Raw genomic sequence first — 27,148 nt, 5'->3', positions numbered from 1 at the left:
TTCTAGCATGTATGTTAGATCTGTTGTGAAGCCTGCCCTATGTTTGGTCTTCCAAGTTAGTGCCTTAGCATTTCCCTGTGACTCTTGTTAAAATTGGAAAATAATATAGTAAGGTAAGCAGGTCTTGCAGTAGCTGCTGGGATGGGACACCAAAGCAGAAACTTTTTTCTTCAACATCTCTCTGGTAGGAGAACTCGGAAAGCAAGAGGTTATTTTCAGAAGGTGAGAGATTTATGTGTTAAGTGATAGAGGGGCCCAAGAGACTGTGAGCTTTGTGTGAAGTGGGAATGCTGGGTTTAATCCTTCGAGCTCTTTTGTACCAGCAGTAGAATTGTCATCAGTAATTTTTCTAAGCTGCTTTCAGGTAAGTGGAGATAAGATGCTATTATAATTACCAGCACAAGAGGAAATAACTAGCCCTTAGTTGTGCTAGCAGTGGAGCAGTAGTTGTGTACCAAAAACCAGAAGTAGTATTTTTTCTGGTATGTTGGTTTTAAAACTCTGGAACTGACAACATGTAACCTGGCACTTGTAGCATCTATGATCTTTCATTGTTCTTTTTATTGCCTGAGGAAGTTTCCATTTACAGCAGAGGTTGGCTACCCTGGATGCCCTATAGGCAACAGTATGGAACAGGTTGAGCTGTAATATCATACGCTGCCATCCCCATCAGTTTTAACTTTAATTTTCTGTGGCTTTGAACAGAGAAAGCCCGGTGGAAAAGACAATGCCAATAGACCGTAGGTTGGAGACCATGGGTGTTGCCTTTGTTGCTTCTCATGACTGTTGTGACAGTGTAGAGTAATGTGACCATTTTACTTGAGCAGACTTATTTATTGCCTCTCATCTTTGCAAATTCTGAGGAATGGTCAAAAACTCAGACTTCCAACTGGGTTAGCACCAGTGGAAGTGGGCTGTTTGTTTGTTTGAAGTACTGACTGTTGCAAACAAGGATTCTTGTTAAGGGTTCCACTGTTGTTTAATTTTCTGTTGACTCCAAGCCTATAATGCTGGTTCCTGTGCTTTGGATTTCATAGAGAAATCCATACACTAGCAATTACCAGAGACGACACTTTTCCCAAACATTTAGCCATCATTTTTTCCTTTTTTGTCATACTTGGTTTGAAAGTAATGTTTCCTTTCAGGATCATGATAGGTTTAACAGCTGACATTAATAAAAGTCATTTAAGTGACTTGAAGTGTAACACCCATGAATGAACATAATGATTTAGAGCCATATGCACATCTTCCACTACATCAGGTTGCTCAAAGCCCCATCCAGCCTGATCTTGAACACTTCCACTGATGGGGCATCCACAGCTGCTCTGGGCAACCTGTTCTAGTGTCTCACCACCCTCGCTTTTGTTCTTATGCTTTAGAGAGTATGGAAAAATCCTGTCTGGGATGACTGTCTGCAATTATTAACCTAAGTGTTAAAAAATACACTTGCTCTGGCCCATGCCTGAATTGTTCTAATTGCTGTTTCCTGCTCCAGCAAGAAACTACAGGGTAGATGGTGGTGTTTGAACAACATGATGGTAGTGGTCTGGGATGGAGTGGCATTTTGTAACATCTTGCCTGTTCAGAAGTTGTAGGCCTTATAACTTGGAGAGTGCACATGCAGATGTGATTATGCGGTGACTAAATCAGTGGACCTCAAATGGTAGTGCTGCAACTGTGGCATACTCTCTTTAGCTGTTGTGAGACCAATGGTGCTTCTGTTATTTCTCATACATGATGTAGGGTTTGCCATAATTAAAAGGATTGCACAAAACACTGCAAGAATCAATTGTTACTTCCTTGGCAACAAAATTAGTTTTTTCTAGTATCTCTTAGAAATAAAACCACAATTTTGGAGAACTATACGATGAAGAAATTCTAGTAATATCTTTTTTTTCTTGACTTGATTTGATTTCTACTTGATAATTTTCAGATCGGCTTCTCCCAGGCATGGTTTCACAATTATGAACAGGCTAAGCATGGAAAATCGAACAGAACCTATTACTAAAGACCTTGATTTCCAGCTGCAGGACCCTTTTCTACTGTACAGAAATGCCAGACGTAAGTATGTGATATGTTGGGTTCCTCTTCAGTCTCTTGGTTAAGGCAGTCCAAATGATTAGACCACAGCTTTCAAGGGCTGAAACTAGCTGGTTAAGAGTGACAATTGAAGGAATACATTTTGCTTTTTGATGTGCTGAAAGAGAAGAGTTGTGCAGTGCTTCCTAAAATGCTGCACTTCTGAAGAAAGTATTAGAAAGTGCTCTAACAGTAATCTCTTCATTTAACTAAGAAATAGTAGACTTTTGTGGTCGTGTGTATGTAATGAGCTTAGAGACTTCACAGAGATATTGCGTGTGTTCTGAATATGCCCTAGTCAGTGTCGGAAAGTCTTGCCATAAAGCAGATCTACTGAGGGTCATCATAATATTTGTAGTCTTGGTTTTCTGCGTAAAAATAGACAAATGCAGCCAATTTCAAACCCTGTCTTCTGTTCCAGCTCCAAAATACTATCCTTACAGCAAGTTGGAAGGCAGGTTACTTCTCAACTATTAGGGGTAACTCTTGACAACATAGTGTTGAGCCTAATTTAAACCTTCATGAAAGACAAAGCTTTGGACTCTGTGTTTATCTTGCATTATTATTTTTATACAAGAATTAGCAAGTGTCGGGCAAACTCAGAAATAAGTGGAAGACATGAGGAAGCTGTGCTTTTACATGCAGGTATACATAAAGATGTTACAATGTTTCAATTATATGAGAATGAGCAGTTATAAATACAGAGTTTATATCTGTACTTAGAAGCAGAGCTGTAGTATGATCTATACTTTGTGCTTGATGCATAAAAGCAGATTGCAAAAATGTTTTATGTAAACTGTGATGCAGAAGTGGTCCCTCTGGATGAAGTAAAAGCAGAGGAAATTTTTGACTTGCAAAGCAGCCCAGTTTGATAATCTGATAGACCTTTTTACTTCATAAACTAATTTGGAGTTGGAAAGTATATCAAGAGGGAATCCTATTGTTCACAAACACTGTGTGGTAGAAACAACAGAAAATTAACATTTTAAATAGCCTAAATGAAACTTCTGGTTTTGAGAGTATTTGATAGGCTGACAAAGAATTGAAATTCCCAAAGAAACTGAAAAGAAATGCAGACATCTCTAGGCAAACCTAGACTAGACCAGACATTAACATTTTAAGGACCATGAGACCTAGTTACCCTGTCTGATTTTGAAGAGTCTTTCCTATGTATATGTAATCTTTTTTTATCTCATTTTGAAATTCCATTAGGAGTATATGTATGTATATGCTAATATCTACCTTTTGAAATGTGATGTATTCATTTTTCATTTTTGTTGAGACAATTGGCATAAAGAATAATTAGAAGTTGTAACTTTATGCTGGCATGAAGTAAGAGTCTGATTACTACATGTAAACTGTGTTTCATTTGGCTTTTTATTAGGAGAAAAATTGGGGGCTTTTGGGGGGTGTAAGCTGTTTGTTCCCCAAGAGCTGGCAGAATTTTAGATTTGCAGGGTCTCAAATATAAGTATTAACATGTGCTTCTCTGCGCTGGGCCTATGTCCTTGTCCAGGTCTTTTTGGCTAATTTTGCAACAGCAGAATGCAGAAGAGCTTCTTTTCTGGGTTCTTCTGTCTAAGCAGTTGTTCTTTTAGGGTCGTTACTGTTGAACTGTGTGTGCACAGCATCAGGGCCTTCTCTATTTCTCACACTAACTCACCAGTGAGGGGGCTGGGGTGCACAAGAATTTGAGAAGGGGCACAATTGACCTCAACTGACCAAGGGGATATTCCACACCATATGACATCTGCTCGGCAATAGAAGCTGGGGAAAGCAGGAGGAGGAAGGGGGGGATGTTGGAGCTACAGTGTTTGTCTTCCCAAGTAAATGTTACATGTGATGAAACCTTCCTTTCCTGGAAATGGCTTAATATCTGCCTGCTGATGGAAAGGAGCGATTTAATTCCTTGTTTTGCTTTGCTTGTGCACACAGCTTTGCTTTGCCTATTGAACTATCTTTATTCTCAGTCTGGGAGTTTTCTTACTTTTGCCCTTCTGATTCTCTTCCCATCCCACCAAGGGGAGGGAGTGAGCAGCTGTGTGGGGCTGAGGTGCAGGCTGGAGTGAAACCTCAACACCTATGCTGACATTTGCCAGTGGCAACATGAAAGTAACAAGATCTTTCTTTCAGTTTAGGATCTCTCAGCCACAAGACCTGATAGCTCCTTGACCTCATGGCACTCTTTACTGTATCATTCCTTAAGTGTAACCATGAAAAAAGAAATAACATCCACAGCCAGTGTACTCCTGGTTTTATGAAGTCATCTTCAGCCTGGGCCTGTGGGTCTGATTTTTACCACAGTTAGCTGTTCGATCTAACCATGGATAAATCTGTATCTGTTATTTAAGAATTTTTATGTCTTTTCATCAAAAGAGATGATTGATCAAAGAGAGAAGATTCATATTTGCTCTGCTAAATAGATCCACTAGCTTAGGATTTCAGTTAGTATCAATTGTGTTACCCCTAGTTTATTATCTTCCTAAAATACTCTTACAAAGGCTTAATCTGTAGTTCTTCAAGAAAATTGAATGTCTTGGTACTTCAAAGGAAAAATTGTTGTTTTCTCAGATTTTCATGGAATCGTTTGTGTTTCCAGAGCAAACTGGCATTACAGACCCATAGAAGAAAAGTTATTTACCACCTCATTTGACATCTCCAGGGGTTTTTTCAGGTCCCTACAGATCGTTCACGTGGTGATTTGTCCACCGAGATGCAAATACCTCTAGCTGTTTCTTCCTTACTGTGTATTTCAAAGCCTTTGCTACATAAAATAAAGGAACCTTCTCAACATGAAGTATTTGTTTTCACCAGGGTCTCATCCAAACACAGTTCTGAATTTCCATCTTGAATTTTCTATATTAATATTTTCCTTGTGTTTTGCTTTATTATACAATTATCCTTATAATTTTTGCAAAACTAAGGCTTCAGGCTTCTGCCTTATGAAAAGAAGTTTTCATCCAAAACTGGGGGTTTTAGGCCCTAATCTTCAATTATTATTTTCATCTCCTGCTTCCAGATACTAACAAGGAGTACTCAATAATACCTGTTTACTTGGAAAAACAGTGGACAGTTTGGCAGTAATACTTAACAGGATCTGGAAACAAGTTATCTTTTCCTAACCTTTTTTTTGACCTGGTTACTTCTTACTCTATTTTTCATACATATCTGCATATTAGATATAACATAGCAGTTTCCTGTGTTTTTTTTCTAATCGGTGTAGTTGCTTTCCCATATAACAGGCCTTACATTTGGGTTTTGTGACAATGCAAATTTCAGAAAAATGCAAAAGCAAGTATTTGGAGGAATAAAGAAGTGTCCTGCCCAGTGTTTTGTTTCTTCCAATACTCTGCATGTTTGTTGAAATCAACTTCATTTCAGTACAGCTGAGTAGCTATGTCTGGTTGTATCACAGAGTCTAAAATAAATGCTCTTGGCAGGAAAAGGTGGTACTTCTGTACCAGACAAGTCCACCAACCTGTTGTCATGTTATAGCTATCATTTTGTGAAGACTGCTTTGCATCCAGTATATGATTACAATAGAAAAAGCTTTCCAAAATTATACACAACAAATACAAGTTTTATGAATTCTTAAAATAAGGAAAGGAATGTTTTGATCTTAGGTTTTACTCTACTGGGTTTTATATTACTTCTGTTGTTCCATATGATCTTGGTCATCTGAAGCTGAAATGCTGTCTAAACACCGTGTTGCAGACACCTACAATCTAATCCCAGGATTTTTCAGGCTGGATTTGAGATCCATGCCAGTTAATGTTTGCACTGATCCAGTATTTTCACAGAAAAGATTAGTTTGGGAGGTATGTTAGGCTAGAGCTAAAGTTATTAATTTCAAAGCCAGGAGGGAAGCTGAAATTAGGGTTTTTAATGCCAGGAGAATTCCATGTCCACCAAGAAACAGAAGGTTTATGGATCGTATAGGTATTTTCAATGTGACCTTTAATCTTAACTGTTTAAAGTTCTTTCAGATTCTTTCTAAGAGCAAAACAATAGTTCTGTTTTTGTTTAGATCATCTAATGATTTTAAGGTTTTAAAAAATTTCCTGAGTTCTGTATTTGAGTAATCTTAACTACATAATTGCTACTTTTTTCCCTATTCTTTGGTGATATTTGTTGTGAAAACCAGTGTTTAGAGCCTGTTGCATAAGACTATGCTGATTAATATCAAAAAGTTCAGAAGAAATGCACAACTGTAAATTACTGGTAAAAATAACTTCATTTTCGTCTTTTAGCACTGATCTGCTATATAATAATTTACTCATAACTATTCCCAAGTATATATTGTACCAGCTGTATATGGGTGTGTTTTGGGGCAGTGAATTATTTCTTGAGTTGACTAATTTATTGTTTCATCACTGAATACTGTTTTTTGTGTTTACAGGACACAGAGAATTTTGAATATTAAGTTGCAAGAGTTAGCTTCACCTTGAGCATTTCAGCTGCCAAAAAAAAAATACAAGATCCTACCTTATAATAGTTAGTATGCTAATTATGATGATGATGATCTGATACAGGGTAATTGGGTGATTTTATGCTATAGCAAGTGGAGAAAGAAATTGTGTGACAGATCAACGAATACTCTATATCTGACTAGATTCTGTACCTATTTGGGCATAGAAGTTAGTTTTTGTTTCTGTGCCATGTTAGTAGCAAGGTTGATCATGTCATCTCCTAAGCTTGAAACGGAATGAAGCTTCCTAGTCAGATGCGACATTTTTCCACTGAACTTGAGATTTTGCAGGGGTTCAGGAAGTGGTACAAAAGCAGACCAGACATGCCTGGTTTTGGTAAAACTGTCTAGACACATGTGATACATATATAGCCTCACACTAGTTTCAGTTGTCCAGTTTAACCTGCCATCATATGTCTGTCAGAACCCTAAAAATTTAGTATTATTTTCTCGGATTCCCACACTGCAAAGCTATCCACTAGATGGGATGGGAGAGAGAGGGAAGTTTGCCAGCTGTCCAAAGAAATAGCGTAAGTTTTGTTTTTTGTTTGTGGGTTGTTTGGGGTTTTTTTCCCCTGTAGGTCATAATAATTTAGTTTTAATATATGGTTGGGGGCAAGTGATTGTAAAATGTTTAGGAAAAGTTAATGGTGTATATTTTCTCAGACTAACATTTTTCATTCTTAAGTTCTATGTTACACCATCCTAGAGCCCTCTCAAATAGAACAGCTCATCTTCTTGGAGGCTGATTGTGTCTCGTTTCAGTTCACCCCTCTAAGTAAATACATCCTGGTAAAGTATACTAAATGGGTAACAAGTGTCCCATTTCTGTAGGTGTTTCTGAAAACCCATTACCCTGCAATAGCATTTCTCTTGTGAAGAACATCTTAGTTTGAAGACTATTAGAAGTTTACTTCTGAAGGGAAAGCAGGAGACTACAGCAGTAGAATTTGTGTGATACGTAAAAACAAATGTCATGAAAAACAGTCTTCCTTTGGATACTATAGTGTCTTTTTTTTTTACCCTGAAATAGATTCTTAAATCTATACTACATTATATATTCTGTAATTCAGAATTTTAAATTTCGTCTTTTTTTCTGAAATGATTTTTGAGAATGAAACCAGAATTTGGTGGTTAAATTTACTTCTGTATATATTTAGATTCAGCCTTCTGCATATTGACCAAAAAACAAATACTTGCTCAATTGTTTCCATTGAGACAGGCAAAATAGATATTTCGGGATTTTGTTTTTATGATGTAATAGAGTTGCTGTTTGTTTTTTGGTTTTGGTAAAACTGTCAATTTAAAATGGAGAGCCTTATTTATTAGCCTCCTATGGGGCAACATACAGTAGCTGGTCCAATAACAAAAAAAAAAAACCAACAAAAAAACCCAAACACCAAAACAGGATGAACACAGTAAATTGAAATGTGTGTTCAGTTGATTATTCCCCAGATGCTCATTGGTCTTTTTGAATTTTGAAATAAATACCTTTAGATGTTTTTAATTTCATTCAGTTTGTATTATTTTTCTTTAAATTCAGTGGTCTGCTGATTCAGAAATATTACGTGGCTTTCTGTTGCTGCATCATTAAACAAAACACAGTGTTTTTGTCACAGCTGAATAACTTAAAAACAGGTTTTTTTAGATTAAGTTTGGTTGCAGAATTATTATTCTGGTCTGCTAGAACCTGCACGATTTGTTGAAGAAAATATTTCTGTAGCGTAAAACTCTTTGAAAAATTTTTGTCAATGTGGAAAAAAGTGTTTGAAAAGTGAAAGCTCAAACTACAGAAATTTGAAGTAATTTTGGCAGAAGGACCCTGCCCTCATTAGAAGTATGTTCTTCTCAGCCTATTGTTTACTAAACAGATTTGGCTAAAGCCTGTTTTTTAAAATCTTGCCTGGACTGACTACTGCCATTTGTTCATGCTTGTGGTTTACCTGAGGTTATGTCCGTGGAAACATTTTTGTCTCAGAGAAATAAACAACTCACTCCTCCTTCTTCCGATTCTACTTTCTCTCCTTTGATCAGCATTATAAAAATTCATCATGCATCCAGCAAGACAGAACAGCAGCAGAGGTCACTATTATCTTGCCTGGATGTTATTGACCTTAAGTGAAAACTCAGTTTTGCTGAGAGCATTAGAATGCTAACACGTTAGGCATAGATACTGTTTCTCTTTTCTAAATTTAAAAGGAAAATATACATACTGAAAATATACTAATGTTGTAGAGAGCTGATTCTAAGCCCAGAAAATTAACATCATAGCATAAGCTTTGTCACGTTACATGCATTTTTATTTTTTTTAAACCTGTTTTACAGTTTGTGTCCAATTTAATTATTTTATAGTTTGTCATGTACAAATTTTCTTGAGAGAAGCAAATAAATAGCAGGAAGAAACTTGCTTATCAAATGCATAGTGATTATGATTATTTTTTTTTAATGTGAGATTCTGTAAAGCGCTTAGTTTACAGACTTCCTTGTACCTACACTCAGAAATCATCTGTTCTTAGACCAGTTTATAAGGCATATATAAAAACATTACTAATTTCCTACTACATTTTCCATGTGGTATCTCCCTTTGTGGTCTATACTTCAATCGTCTAATGATTTTAATGTGCTTAGAAGTTGGTAAAAATTGTGTCAGAATGTCAGGAAAAATAATAAACTGCCCCTTGGAAATGGTATAGATATTTATTTTCATTTTTATAAATAAACCCATAAAATAAGTACATTATATTTTAGACTTCTGTGCTTTCTGTCTCTCATTTTAATTTTCAAGGATACCTAAAAATCTTTAAAGCTTGCCTGTTGAATATTATTGTATTTTGATGGCATAAGTAAATGCTGTTTTGCAGTCGGGTGTGGATGGACATGCAGCAGTGCTGGTTCAAGGCAGGTGATTTTTAAGATCAGGAATCATGACCTTGCTGTCTAGTGAATAGTTGGTTTGCCTGTTCTAGAGTATACAACTTGATGCTGCTGGTTTTGAAACCTGTAACTAAACTCTGCTTGAGTCTATGGAAGCAGGAGTAGATCTTTAATGTAGTGAAAGGGACTGGATAATTTGTTGTAGAGCAAAGAAGTCTGCATAGGTGAGAATTACTTAAAAAAAAAAATAGACTGAAAAAGTGCCACAGAATATACTTTTCTATGGTAACTAGTGGTTGATCAGAATTTCTTCTTTTCCTAACTCTGGCTTACTGAAGCTAGCTCTGTTTTGAGCAGAAGGTTGGACTAAATGAACTGCAGAGGCCCCAGCCAAACTAAATTATTAATGCGATTCTAGGATTAGCAGGTATTGGTTAATTCTGCTTCAGAGTGTGGATAAATGTAATTCTGTGATTTAGGTTTTTAGGGTTTAAATAATTAAAAAAACAAACAAACAAACAAAAACCAGAGAGGAACTGTAATATCCCTTTTTTGCTCATTTTTTTAAACGAAATTATTGTTACTAATATTTCTAAATTTACTTTTTCCACGGCTGCCTTATTATTCATATTTTCCTTTAACGTAAATAAATACATGTTTTTCAGTGGAAATTGTACATACCAGTTGTGAAGGCTTTAAGATTAAGATAGAAGTTTTGATGTGTAAAACCATGCCCCTTGTCACCCTGCCCAATTTATAACAGTTATTTCTATTCGTACATTCCTAAAAGGATATTTTTGTTGTTTCTTCCTCACCCTTCCTACCCTGAGGATTTCATACCAGTTGTGGAAGTCTTTGGCTAGCAAAGCAAACAATTTAGAATGCTTTGCATTTGTAAAGTGGCTTTTTGCAACTGTAACTATGATGACCGCAGCCATCTTTTCGCTCTAAATGATGTGTTTCTGTTTTGCAATGAAGGTGGTAACAAAAATGTGTAAGGAAAAGAAGTGCAGTAATACTAACATAGGTTTTCAGTTATGTGGACCGATGGAGTCCAATCTGAAAGTCAGAGAAACTATATGTCATGTGAGAAGAAACAGGCTACGGAGCTAAGATAACAAAGCTCTGCAGTTTTTTTAATGGCTGATAATTATTTTCTGTATGGTAGAACTGTATCCCTGCCTGGGCAAACAAATTGGTATGAAAAGTATACGGAATAGATTTAAAAGTACCTATCGAGTGTCCTGCAGTCGTGGGTGAGTTTCTGAATAGAATGGAAGGAGTATAGTACTTCATATATCTGCTAGACGCAGTCTTTGTTTCCCATTTATGGATGTCAGCATATAAGCAGCATAATAGCTTGTCTGGACATTTACTGCTGAGAGTGTACTGCCAGTGCTGGGAATTCCGGACATCTTTTCAAGATAAGATAGGCATATGATGCAGTAAAGCTCAAGAGTTCAAGTTAGAACAGATAATTATTTTTTTTAAGAGGTTATTTTCATGTGACTACCTGTATACCCTCTACTTCATACCCACCTCCTTGTAAAGCCTAAATGGAAGATGTTTTCAGACCAGTGTAAATATGTACGTGAATGCCTATGTGTTTCTTCAGCAAATGAAAATATTACAGAGCTTGTTGCTTTTGGAAATCTTTTCAGGTTAGTCTGTTCACACACACATGCATTTAATATTTTGAGCTTTTAAACTTGTTAGCCTTTTTGTCTTTTCTTTCCTGTTCCTTATGCTTACATACCTTTTTTTTTTTTTTCTCTCCTGTCGGAAGTGGAAGTCAGAAAGTGATGTTCATTAGATGCTTGAAAGACAATATATTACAAGGGGAAGCCATCCATCTACTTAACTGCACAGATTTGAGAATTCCCAGAATTACCTAAATCCTGTGGTAGTGTGATGACACGTACAGGACTTCACAGTACAGTATGCCAACTATTGCTATAAGTAATTAGTTTCATACATTGTACAGGCTGTTCAATTTAAATAGAAGGGGAATACTTACCCCAACAGGTAGATACCGGTATAGTTTGCATGCACACAACTGGGCAATGTTGTCTTACCTCCAGGTTTGATGTAGAAGCAGTTAAGCTGAGTTTCATGCACCAGCTTCCCCTTATACTTCATTTCAGGTTCCCCTGGCTGGTGGCTGGGTAGTGGGTGATACGCTTGCCGGACAAAGGCTTGAAACATTTTAAAATTCCAAGGAACGTTGAAACAGCTGAACCTGAGTATATTTTCTATATATAGTAAAGGTAACTTCCTTTTGGTCAGTTGTTTCTTACTTCAAAGTTATTTTATGTAGTAGCCTTATACAGAAGTTAAAACCTGGATGTTGCTTTACACTACTGACAACTTGGTCTTTTAATCTAGAAACTATTTTCTAGCTCTTTGAAACCTCTGCAGTATCTCTTGTATTATCCTTCCTTTCCTTGCTCTTCACTCCTAATCCTTTTCTTGTCCTCTGTGCCTTATGCTCAGTTGGAGCCTCCTCCTCCTCCTGTGGTTTTTCAGGAAAAATTGGATTGAGAAGTGAAGATAATGAGGGCCATCCACCCGTCAGCTCATCACCTCACCGAGCCATGACGATCTCTGGTTTCTGTATATCAGCACGGACTTCTCTGATAATATCCTCTTGTGTTTGAAAAAAATAGGTTTGTCTAGGAGGGGGTGAACTTCACTCCTGACATAGCCAGAAAACTTCTCTTGGAATGTGAGCTTGCTCACTCGCACTCTTTTATATGTGTGTATATATATAAAAATATTTGTAACCTTCTCTCAAAACATGGAAGATAAATATGTGAGCAAGTATATCCCACAGTGCGTATACAAGCTGCTCACTTCTGTCTAATACTGATTTAATACAAGCTCTTGAGTGCCTCATCAGCTCTCTCTTTGTCAAAACAAGCCTTAAATCAGCAGTAAACAATACTTTTCAATTACAGGCGGAAAAAAGAAAGAAACCCTTCTCAAGTATAAGATAGCATACCCTTTAAAGGACAAGGAATGTGTTCTATACAGAAACACGGTGCAACTGCTCCAGTGGAATTTCACTAAGACTGCAAATGCAGTGTTGCTTTTTCATCTTAACTGGCGTACAAACTAGCAACAGCATTGGGCTTAATATTTGCTATCTGCTGTGCTTTAATGGTTGCAGCTGCAGCCCAGTTGTTGGCTTTGCAATGCATAGCTTTCTTTAATGAAATGTAATAAAATACAAATTCCTCTTATTATAATGTCTTTTTTTTTTAAGATTAATTTTAAGACAGTGGTTTTACCTGCTAGCTTCATTATTTTGGATGTATGTACTCCTAGGTCTTTTGGAGCCTGTTTCAGTAATCCTTTTGCATAGCAGAGATATTATTGATATGAATAAAACCAACCAGAGATCTTGTAGCCAAGGGAAGAAAAATGTAAGTGATGTAAGACACACGCTTCAGGTCAGAAGTCAACAATAAATGGACTAGGAAGATTCTTCCTGTGAATCATCTGGTGCTACTCAATGTCGTAGATGGGATATGGATATTCAGTTTGAGCTCCACCAATTCTTTTGTCTCTGTCCCACAAACTGCCTTTCTGTAAAATTTCAGTATAACTTACTTAACAACGTAAGAGTGTTAAATCCTCTACACAGGAATGTGTAGCGTCTCTCAAGAGGTTAATGACAAATCATAGTGATTAGAAAAGGAGAGAAATAACATTGGATTTTTGTGTAAGGTATCATATGCCTGCCTTCAGTGCTTTGCTGCCTTTTTTATGTTGTTGTCATCTCTTTTCTGTTTTTATTCTGGTTTCTCTCACATGAATATTTTGTACATCTGTCTCAAACAGAAAAAATAGAGGTTCAGATTTGCACTGAGAGATTTAAAAGCTGAAGGAGGGGAGAGACTGAGGAAGCAGATGATGACAGATATTTTTTTATTCCTGAAGGATTATTCATGAGCTAGTAAAATACTGCTGACTTGTAAAGCAAAATGAAATACATGCTTTTAATTTCTCTGTGAAAATAATACAATTGCTGTAATGAAAATCTCCCAATACAAAATTCCAATTTTTTATTTGGATTTAAATATATCACTATATTCAGGGATTCAAAATTGCAGGATACCTCCCAGTGCTCCTATTGTGAAATGTCTAGCTGCTAATATCAAATGAATTTGATAAATGTGGTTTTTTTCTGTTGGATTACAGGTTTTAAAACAAGGAAATGCTTACTGCTTAAACTGCATTTTCTTGGTGACAAACTTGATCTTAGGAGTACATTCTGTTTCTACTCTGTCCATATACTCACACAGAATGTCTTGTGTGCGAGAAGGCAGAAAAGTCAGTAAACTGCTAATGTTCATAGTAATCTGAACACTAGCATCAGTAGTTAAAAAAGATACACACACCAAAAAAAAAGATACACAAATACATTAAAAAATTACAGCAATCAAAAGGAAAAAGCAGTAATGTAGTTCAAAGAGGTGGTATTTGTATCTTCATGAAAGAAACTAAGTTGCAACTTTCACAAGAAAAAAGTAGGTCATAAAATGTATCTTTAACATTTTTTTGATACTTTAAAATTAAATCTAATGATCCCTCAGTTTTCAAGCATGTAAAATTTCAGTGACCATATGTGAATGATAAAAGGGGCCACAGTGCAGCCATCTACTGAAATATAGCTTGTAAGCACACTGTAAACCTATTAGTGTTTACCTGTCATTACATGAGAGCAGTGAAAGGCCTTTCTATGCCCATGAAATTGTATTGTATCACTAAAAATGGTATGTACTTAAAAATTTCCAATAGCAACTCTACAGATAAGCAGATATTGTTGAAGGCAATGTAACAGCTGACTGTAAGAGAAGGAATGGCTATACAGTAGTAGAGAAAAACTTTTTAATGTGTTGAATATGACACTAACAGGCTGTGGTAAATCAATAAAAGCAAATACATAAGGTATGCTGTAAATAACTAAGCACTTGAAATTTCAGGAAGAGTAGTTGACTTTGCCCATTTCTATTTTCTATTTTTTTTATTCTTTTCCTAACCATTTCAGAAATAGTGTAGGAAAAATGAAGTAATTGCCTGCCTGCAAAATGATGGCGTGTACAGAGTATACAAATGCAAAAATACGAAGGTGGTGGGTTTTTTTTAAATTCTGTAATCTGATGGTGTTTCTCAGGTGTAACTTGTTACAGAAACAAGTGTGTGTGTATACACAAGCAACTTAGATTTTTGCTGTTGCAGGTTAAGAACTTAGTCCAGATCTGCAAATGTATTTCCATTACTTAGGATCTGAAGATATGCAATGAAGAAATAAGAGATGAGATCACAACAGTCAAAAGTAGAAATATCATCTATAGTTAAAGTTGTCCATTTTCCTCATGAAGCCCTTTTTGAAGTTTTTCATTACTTTGTGGGAGTTAAACCATTTGGGGTGACAGCTAATCAGAATTATTATAGTAAAAATTCATGTTTCAGGAAAAAAATAACATAAAATAACATATTATTGAACACCTGTTTGAGGTTAAAATATTCTTTTTCCCTGAAAAAACGGCATCAGCAGAGGTTGGAAGAGAACTTGACTTTGAACTTTACTATAGTCCTGGAATTAGAGAAGTACTTTGACCTTTGTCAAGTACCTCAGAGATGCACTTTAAAATTAATTGGGAACATATTCTGATATTTGAGTAAATAATAAATGAAAACAATGATGTTCAAGTCCTGATGAGTCCTCTACCAACCGTGTATATCACATGCAGTAAAGCAGGCTTTATCCCCACAGGACTAGAAGCCCAGATACTCCATAAGAATCATAACAGAAGCTGCTACTTTTCTTAACCTAGTGGTAGGCAGTATGGAAATACAGAGAAGGTAAAGTCAGCTTCTCCTTCCTGTTCTTGAAAATAAAAGCAAACTGGTTTTTTGCCTCCAGGCTGGAAAGGCAGTATCGTCACCTTCTCCTTGATGGAGGAGGGTTCTCATTGCTTTTAGCTACAAGGTACAATGTGATGTGCACAGAATCAAAAGCATGGTTTCTAGTTTAACCTCTTCCACTTGTGATAGTGTTATGTTAGTGTTAGCTTTTCTGCTAGTAGGATTTACAGATATTTAGCCTAGATTTATGTAATAGCATTTTTGTGTTATGTTCAGATGATTCCTGTAGATCAGGGCCTGGCTTCAATTCAGTGCATTGAAGACATGTTTTACAGTTTGCTTTAAAAGTTAGCAGAGAATATAGATTACTGGTAAGCTAATACTAATAGAGGTAATAGTTTCAGATGTAGAGGAGTTGTTTCTTTTCCACTAGCCCATCCTCTGATGGAATTTTTTCACAGGAAGGTTGCTTTTGTTGACTCAGGATATTTGGATTTAGTTTTTAGCCTTCCTGCAGACTTTTCCACTCAATTTTTTAAAGTCAGTGTCTGTCATTTTTCTATATTGAAAATGGAACAGTACTTTCTCCCACCATTTGTTTATCTTAATGCCTCTTCACCTAGCTTTTACACTCCTTGGGTGAGACTGTTTAATCATTTCCATTGCAAAAGACACTGGAGCTCCGGTCTGATGTGGACATTTCAGAAGTCTATTGTGAAATAGTAATGAGAACCACTTGTTGTTTAACAACTTATAAAAAGAACAATAAAGCATTTATTAAGAACAACTTGTTGTTTAAGAACTTGATAGTCTGGCATCTTCAGAATTCCTGCCTTAATATCTGTGTCATCATCATCGTGATTTAAAAAGCAGTTGGAACTGATGCAATGGCAGGGGATATGACTGGAGAACCAGTGGTGGAGGAAAAAAAATAAATGCATTAAACCAGATGGATCATAACATAGATGCTATTCCTGTGTTGTGACTAAAAATTTCTTGTAGCATCAACAGAATGCAATTTTAAGGGAAATCTGGCAAATTCAGTTTGCTTTTGGGCTTGTTACCGAAAAGTAAAGAACCTGCTGATGGCCTCTTACATCTGCTGAACTTTGTGGAAATAAATGGATCAATGGGCTTTAAAATTTCCTACAGTACTAACATAACTTTAGCTATGAGGCTATTTAAGGGGCATTCCAGTGAGCTGATCTTGTTTATGTCTGCTACAGAGTTGATGTTTCTTTCATAAAGAATTTCTGATAAATTGTGGTTAAAAATCTGCCTGAAGTCAGGCTATCACAGTAGAGCAACAGACATGATTTAATAAACAATCCACCATCTCAGAGTTGTCCCTTTTTTTGCCTCGTGAAATATTTACTGGCTCTATCTGGAATTCTGCAAATTGTTCACCCAGCTTTCATGATTGGTAGAAGATGGCAAGGATATTTCAGGGTTCATCCCATTAACAAAAAATGTTTCTTGTGTTGATTTTTAAGACATAATTCCAGGCACGATTAAACAGATGGTGGTGACGTACTTATTCTTGACTTTGGTTGTGTTGCCAATCAGCATTGCCCACTCTAAAACCATCTGCTTTTGGGGAAAGGGGGGTTGAGAGGCTTTTGCATTTCATTGTGGGGTGTTGTATATTTTCTTGTTATTTTGGGGTTGTTTGGTTTTTTTTTATTTAAGAAAGTTGCTTGAACAGTTCCCTCCTCACTTGAGTTTGACTGGTCAAGCTGAAAAACAGCTTTTTTACTCTCCGTGTCTGATCATCAGTTGTGTTTGAAAGAACTTTCAGGCTCCTAAACTAGCAAATACCAAAATTACGGCTGCTTGTGCACCCTTTTTTTTTTTACTTATGGAATTTTAAATTATGTGATCATAATCTTTTGCAATATTGCTTTTTTCTTGTTGTTTTCAGTGATACTGATCAGTATAATAGCTGACAACTTGTGAATAAGCTGAACTGTTGTATCTTGCTCAAATTAGAAGTATTATTCTTCCCATTTTACAAATTGGGATCCTAGGGCAGAGTAGTTACAATTACAGAGATCAAATAGATGCAGGGTGTCTGGCTTTAATTACTTGGGCCTAATTTTTCCAATGTATTTATCATTCATATGTTCAAAAACACTTCTTAGAGACTTTGTGATTAAAAGTAACGGGTGGTTTTGGAGGTCATGCACTCAAATCTTACACCCAGGCCTAAGACCTTGAATCAAACACTGGCAAATGAAAAGTACACAGTCAATGACAGCCACTTAAGATGACATTTCACAGCTTAACGTATCATTGCATAATATCTCTGGGGCAGTGTCAGAGATGGAATTCAGCTTTCCAAGATAGCGTGCAGCTGCTTTTGTGTGTTCTTTCCTTTGTTGCAGTCCTCTCTTGCTTTATGCTGGAGAGCAGGATGTAGAGCTTCAACAGACAAGTCTCCTTCACCACTACTTGAGCCTGAGCACAGTGGAAGGAACATCATATGTTTGTATCTTACTTGTAAATTCGGTGTCATGGACAAAGGGTTCGAGCACAAAATTAACACGGCATACTTTAATTCATGTTTTAAGTCAAGAACTCATCGATTCAAAATTGTTAGTGTGGATATAACCTACTTTGGTTCTTTTTTCACTAGGTCCTGCAAAGTGGAGACTGCAATATTCTAGAAAGTATTAGAAAATGAAATGCGGGTATTGATAGTGTGCTGAAGAGTCAAATATTACATGAATGGTAGACAGCCAAGAGAAGTGATGACCAGCATAAAGGTGTCTGGCTACCTTGTAAGATGCACATAGAGAAACTGTTTTAATGTAGCCAAGAGTGGATTTACATATTCAGGAGCAAAAGTCTAGGCCATAGGTAGGGAATAAAGTACCTTAAGAAGCATGATATCAAGAAAAAACCATGGAAGTTGAAGAATAATTATTTATTTTTACCAGGCTTAAATACTGTATGCAGTCTGTGGAGCAATAGCTTAAAAATAATGTGTTGCAGGTACACTGAACCCAAAATTCTGATAAATGGAAACATCTATCCAGAAGACAGAAACCTAATAGCTGGAAGTTGAAGCTAGACAAATGAAGAGTAAAATAAATAATCTAAGAGAAATTTCTTCCTTTTTAATAGGATACTTAGCATAATTATGAAAATCAATAAGATATTCTTCATCATAATAATAAATAAATACATTTTGGATTTTGAGAGGTTAGAAATTGTCATCTGTAATTCTGGTAGATAACATCTGTCAGCTTTTGCTTATAAGTAGTATCGAGTGCTCTAGTGTTGTGAGGACAGGAGATATCCATAGCCAAAAAAAATGAAATTGGTAAAGCAGAAGCTGTAGGATCGTCTCTGAAGTCATGATTTAAAGCTTAAATAGTATACTTTATGAAATTCAATCTCTGAGCTATATTAAAGGAGCACCACAGATTTTATTAAAATTTTTCAGTTTTGATTTATGAGTAGCCTACCTTTTTCAAATTCTAAAAATTCTAAAGACTGATATCCCTTAATATTTAATAATTTCAACCACATTATTTATTTTATTCCTGTTCAATATTAATTGTATCTTGTTGATTTGATAGCTGTATTACATCTTTCTAGTTTTGCGTAATCTTGTTAACAACATCATAACTTTGGTGCCTTCTTTTTTTTTTCTTTAATGTGATCAATTCATTACAAAATCTAATTTGTTTTAGTAAATTACTTTGGAACTTTTGAAAGGGATGAACAGATGTGTACTATCTTGTCAGTATAAAAGTAGCTCTCCTTTTGGGGCTTTTGTTAGCTGCTTTTCATGTAAGTGGCTCAGCTGGTTAGCAGAAGATACTTGACTTCAATTTGTTTTTTCTTTTTCTGTTTTTTTACAGTAATCTGTTCTTGGTTAACTTTATCGCTCAAGCTGGGCCTAAAAGTGACTTAATTTTTCCTCTTTTGTGTGGCAGTAGAAGAATTTGCTTTGTGCCTCTGCTGTTTAGTGATTCAGTTGTGTCTCCACTGTTTAAATGATTCATTTTTAACATGAACATTTTAGTGAAATTACTACTCTACAGATGATACTTAGGTCAGGATTTCCTTTTTATCTAACAGTCTGATAGAGATGGAAGACGGATTAAAGTAATCCTTTTAGATTTAATCCTGGTAAGATTTTCAGTGTTTTCATGCTGGAAGAAAGCTTGTAGTGAAATTTGTATTGTATGTGTATTTAGTTTTTATTGATGGAGAGTGTGCCAGCTTCCTAGCTTGACAGTTAAAGTTTGTAATTGTGTCAGGTTCTTTTGCTGGTCCTGGCGTTTTGTGTGTTGTCATACACATTAAAAAAAATGTTTTGCCATTTTGTATTTGTCATTAAGCAAGAAAGATGGCCATTAATACACACTTTTACTACTATTATTTACATTTTTGTTCCTTAAATGTAGGTTATAACAGAATATACTGTGGTGGTATGGATTTATGCAATGGTTACTCCACATGATGAGCAATCAATCTGAAAACATACATTAGTGTACTTTGATACCTGGTATCTCAGATTTCCACCAAATTACTGCCTTCTCACTGGTCCATTGTTCTCCCATGCATGAAAAAGCTTGGGATACGTTGTCCTGCAAAAAACAGAGTGGCTGTGTCATTATTTCTTAGTGTATTTCTGAAGTGTTCATGTGTTCTGGACAGATGGAAGAAGTGTGGAAGGAAGAAGAGGGGGACTGTCCACTTCTGAATGAATTCACTGCTGAATGGGAGAACTGTAAGCTCAGAAGATGTTGAGTTTTGGTCTTAGCTTGCTTTCAGCGGTGCTTCCTAGTCTAGGTTGAAAGTACCATTTAACTGAGGTGAGAAAGTAAATGTGGGTGAGTCGATTTGAAGCTCAGGTAACATCTACACTAAAGGTCTCTGGATCTGCAATATCCTGACTTAAAGCTTCAGTTAAGATGAGATGTATTGTTGAGTGGTGGTTTGGTATGGTGGGACAGGCAATAATTAGTGTCCTTATTCTGTGATCTGAAATGGCTGTGCATTTGTTTCCCTTATATTTGAAGATATTAGTTGTAGTTCTGTAAAATCTGAAATGGTCTTTTATACTGGTAGTCAGATAGTTTGTGTTTTTCACTGAGTTGAGGTAAGCTAGCTTGCTTCTGTTCTTGATTCCACTCTTTCGACTTCTAATGGCCAGAAGCACTGCAGTATTTCTGTGGGACTTTCAGCTTTCAAATTTATTAGATATTCATGAGTAGTCTACAACATGTTTGATCAATCAGCCAAAAGGTGAAGCTGTTCAACCTCCCTTACCTATCGGTGATGCCACCAGCTGTGGCAGACAAAAAAAAATAATTGAGAAGATGGAGCAGATGGCCCAAGTTTCATCAGTACTGTACTGCACTGGAGATTCTATTACAACAAAGAAGAAACTTGATTAAAACAAATTTGACTTGTCTGGAGGTTTTGGTCTGCTTGCTATATTATTACACTAGGGTAACTTGTAGCATGGGCAACATGTTTTCAAAGGTGTTTTTGTCAGAAGGATGTGTAGTTTTGCATAATAGGTCAGTGTTTTGGAACCTTGTGAATCATACGCACACTTTTCTACAGGTTTGCAGTTTATTATTGGATGCTTATGGGAATGTTTTAGAATATTAATGTCTCTTTTAAATGCATATTTTAATAACTATGTTACAAAACAGATTTTTTGTGCAGTTCAGATCAGCTCTTATGTTACACTTTTTGTAGAACCACTGGCACGTACTGTGTTACTTGGCTTTTTTTAGGTGAATAATAGAAATCATCATCACAGTTTTAAAAAGTTAATCGTAAAAAGGCCTGTACATCTTGTAAAAGTTATTTATTGTTTGTCTACAATATGGCTGTTGGTTTATGGGTTTTTTTAAGCCTTTCACCAGTATAATGTATTAGACAGTTGAACCATTTTTGCTATGGAGAAGACAACACATGGCTGAAAAATTGAGGAGGAATGGAGATAAGTATTACACTTGTGCCTTACAAACAGCTGTACATTTTTTTTTCTTTCCAAACATTAACAAAGCCAATTTACACTTCATATGCCATGGTTTTGGTTCTGTGGAATTGAAGAAGTGATTGCTTTTGGATTCTGCTAAGAGAAGGAAATATAACATGATCAGGGTCAGTGTTGTGATTGCTTTTAAACAGGTATTTAATCCAGTTATGTGCCTTTCAAGTAAAATCTAGCCCCTACGGTGTCTGAAGACATGTTAGGAGTTGCCATTTCTTAGGAAGATTAAGGGAAAACTCTTGCCTGCAGTGTGGTAGGACAGGGAAGGGGGAAGAAACACAGGGACTACCTGTTTGCTACTGTGTCATGTAAAACGAATGTGGATGTTACACAAGGTTGTGGTGACAGAGAGGGAAAGATCCATGTTAAGCCTTTAAGTGCTTCTCCCTTCCTCTTCTCATAGCAGATTTGTGCTTGAGGTTAAAACTAGGATAGTTACCCTGACAAATGTAGACAGATTGTGTTAAGGCTGTAGATTTATTCCCAGGCTGTCTTACCTGGGCTATATAACATGGTTGTGAGTGGAAAAAGCTCCCTGTTTATGATGATTGTGGAACCTACACTAACTACAGTTCCAGTACAGCTGTTGCCATCGTGATGGTTTCATTAGTGCTGTATATGTCTGAGAATCTTGAACTACTAGTAAATTTAAATCTGTTGTTGCTGGGCAAAGCTCCAGGTGCTTACTTTAGTGGAGGTCTGAACCTAGATACCCTGTGGTTGGCTATGGATAGTTACTTCTTTGGCAGTGAAAATAACGGGGAACGTTATAGGAAATCTGCAGGGAGGCAGAGGTGCATTCATACTACTCTGACAACTTTGATGATATTTAAGATAGACCTGAATGTTGTTGAAAACTAAACAGATCTTGCTTGCTTACATAATGCATGTCACACTACCCATAGTATGCTAGCCACTGGAGTCTAATGAATATGACATAACAACTGAAAAATATGACAGAGGACAAGTTTTAAAGAGAAAACCCTCTAGTTTAGTATTCTAAAGAAAAGAATCAAATACCTCTGCCTTTACTGAAGGTTCAAGAGCTTGTAATTTACATCCTTAGAAATATGGTTTTGATCTTTTTTATTTTGGCGGATCTGAGGTGTCATTCCTATGTTTATAGATAGGGAAAACATAAGAATAAATAAATTTTAAAATTCCTTTACAGGTCACTTTAATATCTACCAGGTAGAATTGCTGTTTGAGAAGATGCTCATAGTTTGTGTTTGATGTGCATTTACAGTGTCCATATATGGGATTTGGTTTTATGATAAGGAAGAATGCCAAAGAATTGCAGAGCTCATGAAAAAGTAAGTGATGGGTAAACGAGACTTTTTGTGCTTTTTTTATGTATGTATTTCTGTACATACATGCACATTACATTACTAGGATGGTCATACCTTTCTACTTTAAACCTGTATTTATAGAGTTTGCTGCAAGTAAAGTTGTCACACCTGCACTTCGTATAATCAGAAGTCACTGTATTGCAATATACTTTTACATAATATGCTGTGCAGCTGTCCAGCTACATCAGTGTGTAACAGTTCATTTTATTTATTTCCTGATGACTCAGAGATCTGTTTTGAAGAATTGTATTCTTTGGGGGTTTAGTATATTTTTCAGTTTAGGGAGGTTTTCTTTTGTAATGTTGCTGTTAACCTTTTTTTCCTTATGTCAATGTAAGTGTGAGCTATCATGAAGGCATACTGTAATAACACAGTTTCTGTGGTTTATATCCTGTTTCTACATCATGGCTGAATTCCTGTTCCTCATTTCTTGGCAAAATGTACAAAATTCACTTTGGTTTTGCAATATAAAGCAAGACTTTAATTAGCTTTGAAATCATTACTTTTACATACATAATATTATTTTAGATTTGCTATACAGTCTTTAATTTTGCAATCAAATCAAAGATTAGAATTTCAAGCAGAACTGTATTTTCAGCTGTATTTTAATCTAACAAGGTCATGGATAGTTTTTTCACTGTCAGTACTTTCTTTTTGTGTCCGGGATGGACAGGGCTCATTCTTCTGCTCTACCCTCTGACTGGCCTAATGATGGGCTTGTTTGCAGTGATTCGTTTCTTATGACTATATTGTGCAGGTTTTCCTGTTTGTTTGGAGGAGGAAGGAGCTGAAGTCTTAAGGGTTTTATCAACATGTGCAATCTGAAGTTTTCAGAGCTATAATGTAGAGGATAGTAAAGGGGCTGGATTGGAACAGGCAGAGATTGGCTATACCAGTTGCCTGTGGTATATAGGGTTGGACATGTCATTGTGTCACAATTCTTTTAAGGGACAGGAGGAAGGATGATGTAGAGCCAGGTCTTTGTCATCCCAAGAAAAGCCATGGGAGGTGGATACAGTCAAGATGACCGCATTAGGTACTAACAGAGCACAATACAAAGGCACTGTCAGACCTGTGAATCTCTCCTTTTCAGGTCATCTGTCCCAGTCTGAACAGCTTCTGTAGCCAGAAGCATGCTGAGGAAGTGACATCAATTTTGATTGCCAAAGTTACAGAATGCCCAAAAGCCCATTTATGTGCCCTGCAGTACAAGCCCAAACAAGGCTTATCCTCGCACAGCTCAGTCCATAGCAAAGTGCTTTAACTCTTCTACTACTATGTTCCAGATAGGATTTGTTATAAAATACTGGATGGGAGGGTAATCATGTTTCCTCAGTATCTCTTTCTAAAGTAATACCTGCTGGTTTTCATTTTGCAGTGACAAAACATTGTGAAACACAGACTGTGACAGTAGTGGGGATTTGTTTAGGCATTTTCGTTGGTTTTGCTGTATATCCTACAGCTCTACAATGAGTCAGTTGTGACCCAAGAAATAATTGATGGGGATGAATTTACAGAAATAAGCAATGGACCCTGAGAAACGCAGGTTTTTGACAGCTGATTTTAGTTAACTAGCTCAAGTTTCAGTCGGTGGTGATTAGTAATCTCAGACTAGTAATTTACTACAATAAAAACTAGTTTTCAGAGGATTCATGCAATTGTAAACCACGTGTAGTGGTTTATAATAGCAGTGTTTCATATAGATAAAAAATACCCTGTCGTTCAGCCAATTGGCTGCATGTTTTAATTCTCAGCATTCTACAATAATGATAAAACAGCTGGGGCAGGAAATTGGTCATTTGCTAGTAGTTAATGACTGATTTGTGTATGTTTGCCATCCTCCACCACCAGCAGAACTGAATAACACTGTAAATTCCCTGCTCCTTCCCTTCTGGGTATAGAAATTGTGACTGAGTTATGGAAATTTTAGTCTGTGGCCTAGTGTATTCAAGATTGGAGAAAATGAATCTCATGCCTGGTCAAATTTTGTTTTAATATAGATCTTTTCATAGAGATTTTTTTACACATGTTTTAATGTAGATGGGGGAAATGAAAATATTTCGATTTTTATTAATTACTGTAATGTAGTTGTGGTTAAACTTTTTATATCTGTTTTTTGTCTTGTATATTCTCCTCTCACCTCCAACTTTTAGCCTAACTCAGCAGGAACAATTCAAAGCACAGCAGGGAACGGGAACAGGACTGTCCCCAATGATAATGAATTCTGCTAATAACAAAGAAGTGGATATCTTACGGATGCTTACCAAGGCCAAAGATGAGTATACCAAGGTGAGACTTGCTGTCTATAAAAAGAGGACATTTCTTTTTGGTGATACTATGATACCAACTTGCTCACACTTTACATTTTAAAACATAAAAGGTTTCGGTTTAGTTTGTTTTTAAATAGTTTTACTCAAAGTGAAACTGATTTTGGACAGGGTGCTTTCATTCTGTGTAGAAGTGGCTGGTGGAAAAGTTTTGTCAGAATTTGGTTAAGATTCAAAAGAAATTAATGCTGTCAATGAAATCTTCTGAAAGGAGAATATGTATATGGTTGATTATTTATTGAATGCTAGCAGGTAAGAATAAGTATAAATTGGCTTGCATTTTGACCCGTGAAGCTCTTGTGCTTATTGAGTAGCCGCTGGAAGTTGTGTCTTCTGTGTGGGTGAAGTATTCAAACCTGCTAATAGTTTCTGTGGTTGTAGAAGTAACTTCCTTCAGAGAAGACCTTTAGCAGTGAAGTTACTGCTTTTAATTGCGGTTGTTAGCTACTTTCAAACACTAATGGCAGGAAATGAAAAGGTTGAAATGTAGCATGATTTCAGTCCATGTGCTGTTTTGGTCTTCTGAGGCTTCTAAATAAACAAGTAACTAATGGACTAATAACATTCTCTGTTATTGAGCAATCAAAAACATTTTACTTTGGGGAATAAAAATCTAATAATTTTAACTATTCATATATATGCTGCAAATTATTACAGAGCCTGCAGGTTCCTACTGCTGTTCCCTGTATTTTATATGTGTTGTCATGCAATAGCAAAGCTCATAAGTGGTCTGAGTCTAGAAACATATATATCTTAACATAAGCAATTTAAGAAAGAAAAAGTTATTTTTCTGAAATGTGGCTACTAATAAGATCCTCAGAGAGGTAGTAGCAAACTATTTGAATTATGGTGAAATGTAGCACTTTTTGTTGTGGTATAGCTTTTTTTGAATCTTAGGATCTTCATATTTTCTGTAATAGGAATTTAATGTGTTATAGTGGGCAAACACCTTCAAAACCTGGTATCTTTTCTATGTTTTAATACTGAATCAGTATCTAGTCTTGGTGTAAAAGAGTGTGATTTGAGATATTATGAAATATTTAAGCAGTTTGCATCAAATAACCTTAAAAATACTGTAAAAGGGAAAACTGGAGATTAGGCTGTCTTCGGATTCTGTGAGAAGGAGGTAATAGATCTAAAAAAAATTACCTTCCATTTCTACATTAGCACACAGAATAGCACACAGAAAATCAAGACAAATGAGAGGAAATTCTAGATCTGTTGTTTAAATAATAGTTGGGGTTTTTTTAATTTTCCCCCTGCAATTAAGATCTTTTGCAAATTTTCTTCTTACTTAATCTTTAATCTTTCCGCATTTAAGGGTTCACTAAGGAAGTAACATGCAAAATTCCTCTTCATTTGGGAGATGAGTGCTAGGAGTATCTGACCTCTTAAGAACTGTAAAATTTTTTTCTTATTTCATTAGAAGTATAAAATTAAGAAGGGTGTGATAAATAAAGGCAATGACCTTTTTTTTTTTTTTTTGTATGTTAATGTCAATGTTTCAGAGCGGTCATGCTTTTTGCCTGCTTTATGATATCTACTTTCTTGCCAGAGTATGTCATACAACTTATAATGCTGATGTCAGCATCTGAAATCAGTTATGAAATATGGTGTTCTCCTTTTGGAATTCTGTGTGGTTTTGGAGAAAAAGGAGTGTTTGCAGTTTAAAGTATTTGGAGCTGTAGGATAAGAACATCAATTTTCAAAGCATCTGAGTAAATTTTGGTCAATTTTTTTAAGTCCTATGATGAGATTTATTTTTTAGAGTGTAACTAACTTGTAAGGGTATATCTTATTCCCTAATTAATTTACACTTTGAGAGGTTACATGTAAAATAAAATACAAAGGCCCACCCCTCCACCTCCTTTTTTTTTTAATGGAGCTTTGAGTTGCTAAAACATTAAAGTATTTTTTGGAAAATGTACTACGTACGCAGTTGCCTTTTCTTGATTTCTGGTAAGAAGAGGTGGTATTAGCTGGCTTCATAATGATAGCTAAGGAGATAAACAGTTGAAGAGCTGCTAGGGTACAGAACAAAGCATGATAAAATGTGTTTCTCTTCAACCATTGTCCATGTCTTATACTAAAGACAAGCTCTGGATTTAGGTCTGTGCTGCACAGTTCTACAACATCTACCCATTTACCACAC

The 27,148-nt window shown here is 36.1% G+C and overlaps 2 protein-coding genes across 2 annotated transcripts in view; one reads left to right on the top strand and one right to left on the bottom strand.

Moving 5' to 3' along the window:
• The window catches only part of CACNA1C (calcium voltage-gated channel subunit alpha1 C), a 486,917-nt gene extending 473,344 nt beyond the window's left edge, over positions 1-13,573 (bottom strand). The window contains exon 1 of the mRNA XM_056339744.1: positions 11,497-13,573. Coding sequence (XP_056195719.1) covers positions 11,497-11,626 — 130 coding nt within the window. The 5' untranslated portion in view covers positions 11,627-13,573. The remainder of the gene's footprint in view (positions 1-11,496) is intronic.
• The window catches only part of DCP1B (decapping mRNA 1B), a 47,278-nt gene that overhangs the window by 2,131 nt on the left and 17,999 nt on the right, over positions 1-27,148 (top strand). The window contains exons 3-5 of the mRNA XM_056339743.1: positions 1,934-2,061; positions 22,567-22,633; positions 24,823-24,958. Coding sequence (XP_056195718.1) covers positions 1,934-2,061; positions 22,567-22,633; positions 24,823-24,958 — 331 coding nt within the window. The remainder of the gene's footprint in view (positions 1-1,933; positions 2,062-22,566; positions 22,634-24,822; positions 24,959-27,148) is intronic.

Source organism: Falco biarmicus, chromosome 5, assembly GCF_023638135.1.
Source record: "Falco biarmicus isolate bFalBia1 chromosome 5, bFalBia1.pri, whole genome shotgun sequence".
Lineage (NCBI taxonomy): Eukaryota > Metazoa > Chordata > Aves > Falconiformes > Falconidae > Falco > Falco biarmicus.
The sequence above is the reverse complement of the archived record's forward strand: the minus strand, read 5'-3'. Positions and strand labels throughout refer to the sequence as shown.